At 37.8% G+C, this 12,433-nt stretch overlaps 1 protein-coding gene across 2 annotated transcripts in view; it reads left to right on the top strand.

The window, feature by feature from the left end:
* Positions 1-12,433, top strand: part of PSPH (phosphoserine phosphatase) — a 28,893-nt gene that overhangs the window by 2,694 nt on the left and 13,766 nt on the right. The window contains exon 2 of one of the 2 annotated variants that reach the window (XM_087889055.1): positions 207-275. In XM_087889055.1, coding sequence (XP_087745181.1) covers positions 250-275 — 26 coding nt within the window. In that variant the 5' untranslated portion in view covers positions 207-249. Of the gene's footprint in view, positions 1-206; positions 276-6,203; positions 6,459-12,433 lie in introns of those variants that run through there. The other variant, XM_034420979.3, reaches the window with a different exon arrangement.

Below are 12,433 nucleotides of genomic sequence, written 5' to 3'. Positions count from 1 at the left end.
AGCAAAGTCCCATCCACAGGATGCAGGCAGCATGCAAAACCACGTCCCCTATGGTCCATGGAAAAACTTCTCTCCAAAGAACTGGTCCTTGGCGCCCAAAGGTTGGGGGCTACTGGTTTATAAAACTTTTAGAATTTCTTACGTATTATGAGTAATATATATTGTAATTTCTTTTGAGAAAGTCACCCAGATTTTCTATTTTCCAGATGTTTGGAACTTAGAAGTGCATTGGGTCCTCTTCATAGTGTGATGTGCTTTAAGAAAAAAGGAAACAGGTAAATGAAGCCTGTATTCTACTTAGTTTTCAAATTTTCCAATTTACTGCTTTGCATTGTTTCTATTTGCATACTATGGTTTTTGTATACAATGATTTTTTAACAGACTCTTGGAAGAAATATTCTTTTTGGTTCTTTTTTTTTTAATCCAGCATTTATTTAGGTTTACCAGATAATGCAAAAACAGCCTGAAGGTTGTCCACTTTTCTTATCTCCCGAAAATAAGATCCACCCCGAAAATAAGCCCTAACCTGATTAATTAATATAAGCCCTACCCCCCAAATAAGCCCAGGGAATGGGTATGACTAGCACAAGAGGTGGTGAGCATGCATGAGCCGACGATGTTTGGCAGCAGCCATAGCCCACCGGCTCCTTGGCACAGTGCAGATAAGTCTGAGCACGAAGGCAGAGGCGGGGGGGAGACAGGCAATCCGGACATGCTGCGTGGCCGCCTGGCTCATGGGAGGCTCGCAGGAGGCTTGTGCAGTAGCACTGGCAGCAGGCAGAGACAGAGTCACCAAGGGGGAGGGGAAGAGGCAGGCAATCCTGATGCCCTGTGCGGCAACAGGCAAGCCGAGAGATGGTGGGGTGGAGTGGACAGCACGTTGGGGATCACATGCCTCCCCCCCTGTGCCTCTGCCTCCGCTTGGATCCACCACACACTTTTTGCCCAGAGGGAGACTGGAAGCTTTGCCTGCTTGCAAATTGGGTGCTTTGAAACAGAGCTGAAAGCACCCTATTTGCAAGCAGGCAAAGCTTCCAGTCTCTGTCATTTCTCCAGTGAAAAGTGTGTCTGCCCTGGGAAGCCCTTTAAGCCATTGCGGCCATGGGCAAGCAGATGATGGGAGGGAGTGGACAGTTGGTTGCAAAATAAGACATTCCTGAAAATAAGTCCTAATGGGTCTTTTGATCCCCTCAAAAAAATATAAGACCCGGACTTATTTTCAAGGAAACATGGTATAACATACGATAGCATGTCTAAACTGGATTCACACATCATGCTGAACTAGAATTTTCATACAGTAATTATTTGCTGAGTAAGTTATTGTTAGTTGGTTGACATTTCACTCTAAACTGGAACATCCTTGTGGATGGATGTGTTAGAATGAAACTTTACATAGGATTAACATCCATCACCTATCCATTGAAATTAGTCCAATTTTCTAGGGTCACACAATATATCCAATCACAATATTAGAGTAGGACAAAATAGCATTTTGGATCTGATTCCAAAAAAGTGCCTCAGAGTATATTGGGATACAAAGATAGATTCTGATCTGTATTTCCTTAAATCAGACACCAGGCTTAAGGATTGTAAACAGGTGCTATGTTTGCATCTCCAAATCCTCCAAAGCACCCTTTTACCTTGAAATCTAGAGCATTTCACCATGTTCCCCAGTAGCTGAATTTGAAAATAGTGAACTTCAGGTGTGATGCAGTCTCTTCTATGAATACGACCAGACACAACTGAATTTAACTCTGAGTAGATATAATATGTGGATTATTTAAACTGCACCAGAAGGAACATTTTCCAGGACATATTTTCTCCCTATTCTATCAAATTCAGATAGAAAAAGCAGAATCTGGGAAGTTGCTTTTTCTCTAATTCAGAGGAAATATGGCCCCTTTCCAAAAGATGCAAGGACAATAATATGCTTGTAAACCCCTGGAAAAGAAGATAATACATTCTTTTCTGGTTTTGAATTCCTAGTCTGAAATCTGTCTGTATCTTGGTTACTGTATTTATTTATACATGGAGCCTTTTATCTTCCTTGAACTATATAGAATCAGTCAGAAGAGGGCAGTGCATTAATACTAAATCCAAAAACTTGGCTTCATTTTCTGGCTTGTAGAAAATGTAAACTATTCTCAAGTGAATTTTCATAAATCAATCCTCAACTGTTGGATTCTGAAACCGATTGTTCTCTACCCTATGGCTGAGAGCAATTTCAGAGATGAGGTGGGGAGAATGGTATTGGTTGGGAATACATTTTAGACACCACTTATCAGGTAGTTTAAACCTGCAGTGCTACTTAAAACTTCTTTTAAGCCTACAAAGGAAAAGAAAGAGTTCTGCTTTGGGAGATCTAATGATGTATTTCCCATATGTCCAAATCCAGGGAATCCAGCAGAATCTTGGAATAAGGTGAAATTTTTGAACTTGGAATAACTTTCTCTCAACCCTAGGAAGAAAACAGCAAGGGCAAACCACTTCTGAAATCTTGCCAAGAAAACTGCAGAGACTTGTTGCTAGGATTCAAGACTCAAAGGCATACACATACAGACAACATTTCTATGCAACTTCCTCCTCAGACCTTTCCACAGAAAGGTGGAGACTTTTCTACAAGTTCAAAAGCAGATCTGATTAATAGTGACAATAACTGACAATTGAGACAATTTATTTTTTATTTTGCTTTTTGCTTTTTGTAATGTCAAATTCTACAGAGCTTGTGGGCAGGTTGTTTTCCATTAGAAGAACAAAGAATAAAGAATAATAGGGTTGGAAGAGAACTTGTAGGTCTAATCCAACCACGTGCTCAAGCAAGAGGCACTATTTTGGACAAATGGCTGTCCAGTGTCTTCTTGAAATCCTCTAGTGATGGAGGGCATCCACAACTGCTGGTGGCAAACTATTCCATTGATTAATTCTTCTCACCATCAAGAAATTTCTCCTTAGTTCTAGATTGGATCTCTCTCTAACGATCTTCTATCCATTACTACTTGTCCTGCCCTCAAGTGCTTGGAGAATAGGTCAACTCTGTCTTCTCTGTGGCAACCCCTCAAGCACTGGAAGATGCGAACTTATTGCTGCAGTCCTTCTCTTCATAAGACGAGATATACTTAGTTGCCTCAATTGTTCATCATATGGTTTAGCCGCTAGACCCCTTATATTTGTTGCTTTTATTCTTTCTAGAATCTCATCTTTTTTGTATCTTAGCACCTGGAACTGGATGCAATATTCCAAGTGTAGTCTCATCAGTGCAATATAAAGCAGTATTATTACTTCATGTGATCCTAAAATTATCCCTCTTGATGCAACCTAAGATTGCATTAGCTTTTCTGGGAGCTGCTGAACACTGCTGGTTCAAAACTGACTGGTGATCTACTAGGACACCTAGATCTCTTTCATCTTCTCTTCTACCACCTGAGTTTCAGCAGTCTGAGTTTATATATACAATATTCTGTTGTTGACGTCTGGTGGTCTTACGAATTTTTACAACCCACAAGTGTCTGCCCAATTAATTTTAGTGCCACCAACTAGAAACTAAGCATTTTGTTCAGAACTTACTATATCTTCTCAATGTCAGTCACCATTCCAGTTCTGAACAATATTGAGAAAAATGCTTGGGTGTAAAACTGATGAAGACATTATGTCAATGGCACAACACTCAATGGAATTTTTAATTAAGGAAGAATTACGATTTGATAGTCAGGCAGCTTCATCTTATTACCAATACTCCAAATAATCCAAACAAATGCATACAGCATGTATTGGAAAAAGGTATGGAAAGACAATAGCCATTCATTACATTTCCCTTTGGTTATGGGATTTTTATTGTTGCTTTAGGAATAGCAACTAGTGTTGGCTTGGAATACTTGTTCACTTACTTTTTGTAAGCTCCTACTGGTCAGCCAGAGGGAGAATGCAGATTGGTTCATTATGTTCTCAGCATTCCAGGAGTGAATAAAGTTGGCAAGTTTGCTGCAAGCTGCTTTTGAGGAATTAAGGAATGGAAATAGTGTTTTACAGACATGCCTTTTACTTTACCATAGTTATCACCATAATATGCATTTCTCTAAATGGGATCTGTTAAAATATATGTATCAGTGTGTAATGTATGTTTAACAGTCCTGACAGATTCACTGACATATAGAGTAATCCATTAAATATAACTATTTACCTTAAACAATATAAGTCATAGATAATGCCCAGATCAGGTTTATCAACTTTCAGTTGGTCTTTGTAACTAAACCTTTAAGAGAAGGTTGTGCAGCCCCTACACCATTCGTCCTGCTAGTCAACTGAGTGCAGAAGGAAACTGGCAATCTGCTTTGAACTCCTTCACTTGTTCCCAGCAACTCTTAATGGTATGTGAAACCAGTGATTTGCATCAAAGCCACTGGAATTAAGAAGGAAGCTATATTGCTTCTCCTCTCCTCCTGATAAATTTGATTAAGGTGACTGGTTTCCATCTGCCATTAATAGTGGGAAATTAGCAATATTGAGTAGGATTGCTAGAGAGAAACTTCATATCAGGAAAATGAAATTGACAAGATTATCTTCATCCTTCTATTGGCAGGTAAGTTTATATGTAAAGATGTGTGTGTGTGTGATGTACGGTATATAGGTAGGGAGGGAAAGTATGTATGAATGTATGGATACATATATTACAAGTATGCCTCCTGATATAAGGTACTCAGATGCCTCTTCCTCCATTGACCTCAAAAATAGTCAGTTTCATTCATACCTACTTGATTTTGAAAGGTGTCACATAACAACTTTTGAACTTTTTTGGATAGACTGATGTACCCACAGGGAAGTTATGGTTTTTTAAATGTTCTCATATATTTGAAAAATTAATGCAGGTAGACCAATACCTATATAGGCTGTGTAATTTATAAGACACAATCTAGTTACTGAATTAAACATCATTTTCTGGTGTTGCACAAAATACTAAATCATAAATATTAAATTGGCAAGGTTCACACCGTATGCTAACATAAAACAAGAACCAATCTCCCCTGCTGAAATGTCAGATACAGGAATTACTTGAGAGGTGTGACTTTTGCTGTAGTAAAAATTTCTTTGGAAAGGCTCAAGAGATGAGACTTCACTAGAGAAATATTGTAGTTTTTTAAATGTAAGGTTATTTACAAATCAGAGGTCCCTTTTATTTATTTGATGTTCTTTTTTGTCACTTTATTATTTTCCCTTTCCCTTTTATGTTAGTTTGTATTTTAATGCATGATGTTGAAACTTAATATATTACTATATAAAAAAAGGAAAAAAGGCTCAAGAGATGGATAGATAGAGTGTGTGGGTGTGGATGTTGGGTAATATCCTGCCTTTAAACAAGGGGCTGAACTCAGCATTTTTGGTCTTTTTCAGCTCTTGGCTGTAAGCTTTCCCTTCATATTATATGACAATATAATATGAGACAGTATGTATCTTAATATAATTCCTGTTTTTACCTCAAATTGAAATGGGGGGGTTATAATTTTTGATTGATTTGAACACACCTTGGAAGTTTACCCATGATTATTTTCATGGACAGGAAAGACAAGCTTCTGCAAAAGACAATTTGTTTACTAAATTGATTTGCAGAGGGCTGTGGGGAAGTTTGAAAGTGTATGTTTACTTTCATGTTCATGAAAGCAGCCCTGGAGAGCCCAGCAGGCCTAGCAGAGGCTCAGTACTAAGCAACTTTTCTTCACAGTATAATCCAGAATGTATAAAGCACTGAAGTTTCATGACAGGCAAAATTATTCAAAAAGAGATCATTGGGGAAAAAAGAAAAAGACTGAAAGAGCTGAACTGCTGCAAACAAAATTTGTGCTACAATTTTATATCTGTAGATCTTTTGGGAGAAACAGGTTTACATTTTCTTGCCTGCTTCAAAACTGCACCACATTAGTTGCTCTGTCAGCTCTCGGGCTTGTTCCCCTTGTCTTCTGCGGCCAGTAGCTTTTCCCCCCTTCACTTTCCTTCTTCAGGTTGCCTTCCATGCCAGGCCTTCTAGCTCAGCTCCCCATCCCTTAATCTGACTCCTACAGACTTGGCAAGTTCAAGGTGACTTGTTCAAATCAAGACAATTTTCCACCTCCTTCTCCACCCACTTTCTCTCTGCCGGCTTCTCTTCGACCAATCGGGAATCTTGCAGGGCTGGGTTTGAGGGGCTCCTCCCCCCCCAAAGTGCAAAATTACACGTTTCTTTCCTAAGCCTTTCTGTAAACAACCTGAGCCCTTTGCTTTCATGTAAGCAGCAATTTTTTTAAAAAAGGAGGGCCACTGCTTGCTCAGCAGAATTAAGAGGGCTGTTCACAGTAAATGTGGCTGGCTTCCAGTTCATTTGGTGCTTTTGCATCTATGTGACTGAAGGACTACTCTGATCCTTCTCTCGGCTCCACAGTCAGGAGGTAGCTGGCACTGACGTCCAAAATTGCAAAGGACACCACCATACTGTAAGTTGCTGGGAGTTTAAATTCAGGGAACGTATTTCCATTTTCTTTCTTTTCTTTTTTTTTTCCCTCCGATTTTGCAGCTGCTTCAAACTGACAGCTAACACAAAGAATTGGCTTCGAAACCCTCTGCTGGTTGATACTGTTTTTGCAGTGGTGCTGGAAAGAGGTGCTGGGCCCTTTTGTAATGTACAATGAATGAATGATGCAATCCCAAAGAGGGAAAACATCAGCATCTCAATCTGGAGCAGAAAGTTGTTCTTTTTGTATATTGCATAATATGTGTCATTTTGAAGCTCCTTTCCCTCTGGTAAAAAGGTTTTTAAAAATATAAGACAAACTATATCCAAATCACCAACACTTGTCTCAGGGAAAATCTTATTATGAAGAGCTCTGCTGACTTGGATTACACTCAAAATTAAAGCAGATCATCTAATCTAGCAGTTTGCTTTTTACAGTGATCAGTGATCAGATTCTTCAAGGAACCGGAGGCACAAGTTATGAAACTGATATCTTGTTTACATGCTTAGACAGATTTGCTGTTGAATATGGAGATTCCATTTTTTTCCCATCAGTAATCATATCCAGTAGATATATTTGACCACTGTTTTGAAGGCATTTTAAGCTTCTATTTTTAAATTAGAAATTTTTATTTTTAGAAGTAATTTAAGCCCATGTCACATAATCTGATGTTGAAGAAATGTTTTATTTTGCTAGAGGAAAATAATGCAGGATTCTTTGGAGTTAGAACACATATCTTCATTTTTATTAAACACAGTATTCAGTGTGGTTATCTGAAAGAAATTGAAACAATGTGCTAATGAAAGGAAATGTTTTGAAAAAGAGAAAGAAAGAAAAGCAGAACTTTTCAAATTCTTTTTGCAAACAGCCTTCAGTTTCTCTTGGCTGCAGTTTTGCTGAGTTTTGTACATGGAAATCTGTTGGATTTTATGGAAAGCAAATTTCTCACAACTATTAACTTTCTTCAGCATTTCCAGTATAGATGCCAGTGTTCTAAACTGATGAAAGGTTCAGCAAGGATGAGAAGGAAAAAAACCCAGAGTCTAGGAATCACAAACAGCACAGAATTCACACATACTGATTATTGAGATCTTCCAAAGGTCTTGTAATTCACTACCTTTATTAGAGACAGTCTGCTTGAGTTGTTGGGACTTTCTTCCACCAGGCCAAGAAACTGGGAGCCTTTTTAAAAACAAATACTGAACTATTTATTGTTCGAGGTAGCAGATTCCACAGATAATGCTCCCAGTCCCTGATGGAATCATATTGTATCCCCATATTTTGTCTCTATTTTGTAAAGGTTGAAGAAAGGAAGAATGAGATTCCAGTGCAGAGGGAAGTTCAGATCCTTAAAAATGTGCTATCATCATTGATATGCTTAATGAGATTAGTATTGCTGATTATTTAAAATTTTCATTATTATTTTTTATTTCATTATTCCTACTTTGCCTATGGGCAGAAAATTCTAAAAATTGTCAAGAATGCTGACAAATAGCAACAGATATTAAAAAATAATAATTTTGACAAAAATGCTGCTTAAAATTGCTGATTTAAAATGTTCTTAAATATATAAACACAGCTTTCTTTTTCTTCTTGGTGATCAGAGTGAATTGCTTTGCACAAAACAAAAACAAAACAGATTTTGAAACTGCCAGTTCAAGTTCCTTGCTTTAAAAAGGATGATTCATCATTGTCAATATTTTTTTTAATCTTGGAAATCTAGGACTGGCCTGTTTAAAAAAGGCTTCCCAGTTATTTTTCCTCAAACCTAGCACACTCTCTTTTCTAAAAGGATATTCTGGACTCACCTGTTTCTTGACTTTTATCAGCCAAGTTGTGGCCAAAGAGCAAGCATATAAGTGGTAGGTTGCACATTTTCTCAGGCTATGGTGCTTGATGTCCCTGAGCAGTGATGCAGCAACAAGGCCTTTGTCTCCCCTTGGCATGCCCCAGTTACCTTCTGTTCAGATATGGGGTCTTGCCAATTGCATCTCCAGAAAGTAACTGTTAGTAAGGGTCAACCCACTGTGTGCTGAATTAGGCAAAGCATGAATGAGACAAAGCTCAAAGCAAGAACCGTGGAAGGATGATGGCACATTAACGGGATCCATAGAGAATATTGGCAGCTTCACATATCCCACTAAATGATTATTAGCTTTACTATGGTTTGCTCACCAAGCCATGGCCAGATTTGTACAAAATTCTGTGTGACTCTGATTGCTGAATCATAAGATACTTTGATGAGGGAGCCACTTCAAATTCTCACATTAGGCATGGGTGGATCGTGCAGCAGTCTCTATTGCCTTCTGTTGCTCAGCTGCTGCCGACAGGCTTTTTATTTCTTCCAGTTCCAAAGGTGGAAAGCAAATAGCAATAGCACTTAGACTTGTATACTGCTTCACAGTGCTTTATAGCCCACTTTAAGCAGTTTACAAATTTCAGCATATTGCCTCCAACAATCTGGGTCCTCATTTTACCGACCTGGGAAGGATGGAATGCTGAGTCAACCTTGAGCGGCTCAGAATTGAACTCCTGGAGTGAGCAGTGACTTAGCCTGCAGTACTGTATTCTAATCACTGCACCACCACGGCTCTATTAATTCCTCTTCCCCATGAGAAACTGAACAAGAGGAAAAAAGCTTTTTAAATTAAGAAAGCATGAATAGAAGCAATCAAATCATGTGTGTTTCAGGTCAAATGGGATTAAATGCAATTGTGGGAGTACGTATCATCATTCAATATCTTTTATAGTTATAGCAACTCATAATCTCCATCTTCAGAAGCTGTTTATTTCCAGGAGATGGAAAATAGGAGAGGGATTTTCCTTCCTTCTTTACTTCTAAGTTTCTTAGAAGCATCTGGATGGTCACAGTGGAAGCAGAATATGGACTGAATGGATCTTTGTCAGATCCTGTAAGGCATCCATTACATTCTTTATTCATTCATTCACGTAGCTAATATAGGCAGTATTTTTCATTACAACTTAATATAAAAACAGTAGCCTTTTCTCACATAAACTCATCATTAACATTTTGATTGCTGGGAAGAAAACACATTGCTGAGATTAGAGCAAAGGGATGCATGAAATACTATAATATATCCTAATTTATTCATATTGATTCATATCATGTTCTATTGCATTACATCAAAATGGCACAAACAAGATTTAAAATATTCAAATAAAAATAAGTCCTCCAAATTAAAACACTGGTAACAAAAGTTTTTATTAAAAGACTTAATAATATTAAATATTATTATAATATTTTTTAATTAAAGAAAATACTGATGTTACAAGAGAATCCTATCATCTGAGTATTATTATTATTGAATTGTCCATTGAAATGTAAAGCCCCATTGAACCTAATGGGACTTACTTCTGAGTAGGGCTCTGGCTGTCTAAGCCAAAAGTCTGGTGATGTTGCTGCCTCCATTCTCCAATTTTTCTTTTCTGGATGTGTTGTATTCTTGACCTTGTTTCTGTGTCTGTTGGATTTTCATCCTGTGATTGCGTTGTTTTCTTTCATTCCCAGCAATAGCTGGAATACAGTTGAAGTCATTTCACTGACTGCTGTTCCAAAACTGAAAAGAGGGGAGGGGCTTCTCTTTCATGAAGAGAGAGAGAGAGAGGGAGGGCGAGAGAGGAGAGATGTCAACAAAGCCCGGTTTTCAGAGAAGAATGGCATTTTCATTGCTTATGAACTGAATACTGTGAAGCAGTCTTTATGCTTCTAGTGCCAGAGTCAAATTATCACTAATTCTTTAAACTTATGTCACTTGCGATGATGCCATTTTTCATTCTGGTTGCACTTGAACTTTACCAATAGCACCTTGGCAAAAAAAACATAAGTACTTTTCCATTTCCTACTGATGAGACTAATCAGTATCCAAATCACCCCACCTTTTCTCTATTGCCCAATGCTAAAACAGCTATTTATCACGCCCTCAAAGTTCCAGCCTGCTGAGTAGGTTCTTCAGCAATCACAAAGTTGGTTCTTCTGCTCCTAGAGCTGACTTCCAATAGAAATGGATAAAAATGCTAATTAAATCACATGCCTGTTTTTATTACTTTGGCAATAATCCCCTTCATGCTATAATTATCTACAGCCAAAAAGATGTCCAGTGCCACTTACACAAAGTTATTAATAATTTGACAGCCAATGTCTTCAGTGTTCAAAATTTAAAGAACAGAAGATACAAGAAAATAGAGGACTGCCCGCCCTCCTCCAGGGTGGCTTTGCTTTAGCTTCCTTACATCATGCCTGAAATATATATGTAAAATACCATACCAAAAAAAAGAATAAATTGAGAAATTGAGCATCACCTGGGTAACCCTAAATGTTGTCTACCGTTTAAGGATGTGGTCTAGGTTGCTTGCTTTTTCAGTTCCATTAGGCAGCAAAATTTAAAATTTGCTGAATTCCTGAAAAGTATTAAAGGCACCAGGTTGGAAATAAAGAGGCTGTGAGTTCTAGTTCTGCTTTAGGCTGGATGAAAGCTGGCTGGATGACTTTGGATGACTTAGCAGGGTTGTTGTGGGAAAACAGGTGGAGGAATGAATATTAGATATTTTCACTTGTTGAGATACTTATAACGTAATAAAGGATGAAAATCAAATAAATAAATTTTGGGTAGCTTTAGAAGTTAGCTGAAGTAGTATTTGGTTAGGGTTAGCGATTTATAAACTGAAATATAGCTTATCTTATTGCACATACAGTAAGTCAATTGTACATTATTTAGTGAACAATGATCAAGCAAACCATGACTTTTCATATTTTATGAACCCAGCTGCTAGTAATTTTTTGCAACAAAACTCCAAGCTATGTACAGTATTATGTTATATAACTGCTTGGTTTTTTTTCAAGAGTATTCACTGGAAAGAGCTTTAAACAAAAGCACTGCCCTCTTCCGCTACCTTTGAAGCTTGCCATGAAAGGAAGAGTGACAAACTCTACAATTTAAAATGTATATACTCCTTGAAGGCATTCAAATATTAAAGCAGGCAGTGTCATCCACATTACTTAGCATTTATCCCTTCAAGTATAGGTAGGGTTGGTGCCCATAGCTGCAGTCCTCTTGCACATTTACCTAAATTTAAGAACTTCTAATCCAAGGATTCTTAACACCACTAATCAAAAATATCCTGTAGCTCTCTTTTGTCTTTCCCTCTTCATCAGTTACTGCTGTTCGTTTGCTTGATTGATTTATGAGAAAAACGACAGAGCAAATGGCAAAAACCCTTTGGAAAATTATCAATGGGATTAATACATTTGAATCTCTTCTATGAATGAGGCAGGGCAATTATAATTAAACAGAACAGAGCAGAATAACAGAGTTGGAACGGACCTTTGAGGTCTTCTAGGCCAACCCCCTGTTCAAGTAGGAGACCCTGGCCTAGACAAATGGTTGTCCAGCCTCTTTCTCTGAAATCCCCTTCAGTCCCACACTGAACTTGGTGAGACAGTAGAGTTCTGCATGCCAAATAGTTGGAAAATGTTACTTCTCTTTTTTAACTAGTGTGAACTTGTTGCATTGGATTTATGGTCTTACATTGCAGTCCCATAAACACCAATACAGAGATGAGCCTAATTGAGTGCACAGGTAAATGTGTATATTAGATTACAATTCTGTTATTAGACACTTTAGTTGAATTTGGCTCATTTTACTTATTTATTTTGAAAATATTTTCAAACATAATAAACCATATGAATTTACATTTGGGGTACCTAAGGCTCTGGAGATCAATTGTTTTTTTTTCCTCCTCTTCAATCGTATCTGATTTAATTGATTTAAATTATGGCAAAATCTCAGAAGGAGGGAAGCAGGAGTTTTTCCAGAGTTCAGAACCAAGACATGTAAAGAGCTATTTGCATATCTCCTGTAGGCAAGCAAACCCAAGAACAAAGGGCTATATTTGCATACATTTTCCTATATTATCAGTTCATATGAAAACAATATCAT

Source organism: Pantherophis guttatus, chromosome 1 (assembly GCF_059756535.1).
Source record: "Pantherophis guttatus breed Tessera chromosome 1, ASM5975653v1, whole genome shotgun sequence".
NCBI lineage: Eukaryota > Metazoa > Chordata > Lepidosauria > Squamata > Colubridae > Pantherophis > Pantherophis guttatus.
The sequence above is the reverse complement of the archived record's forward strand: the minus strand, read 5'-3'. Positions and strand labels throughout refer to the sequence as shown.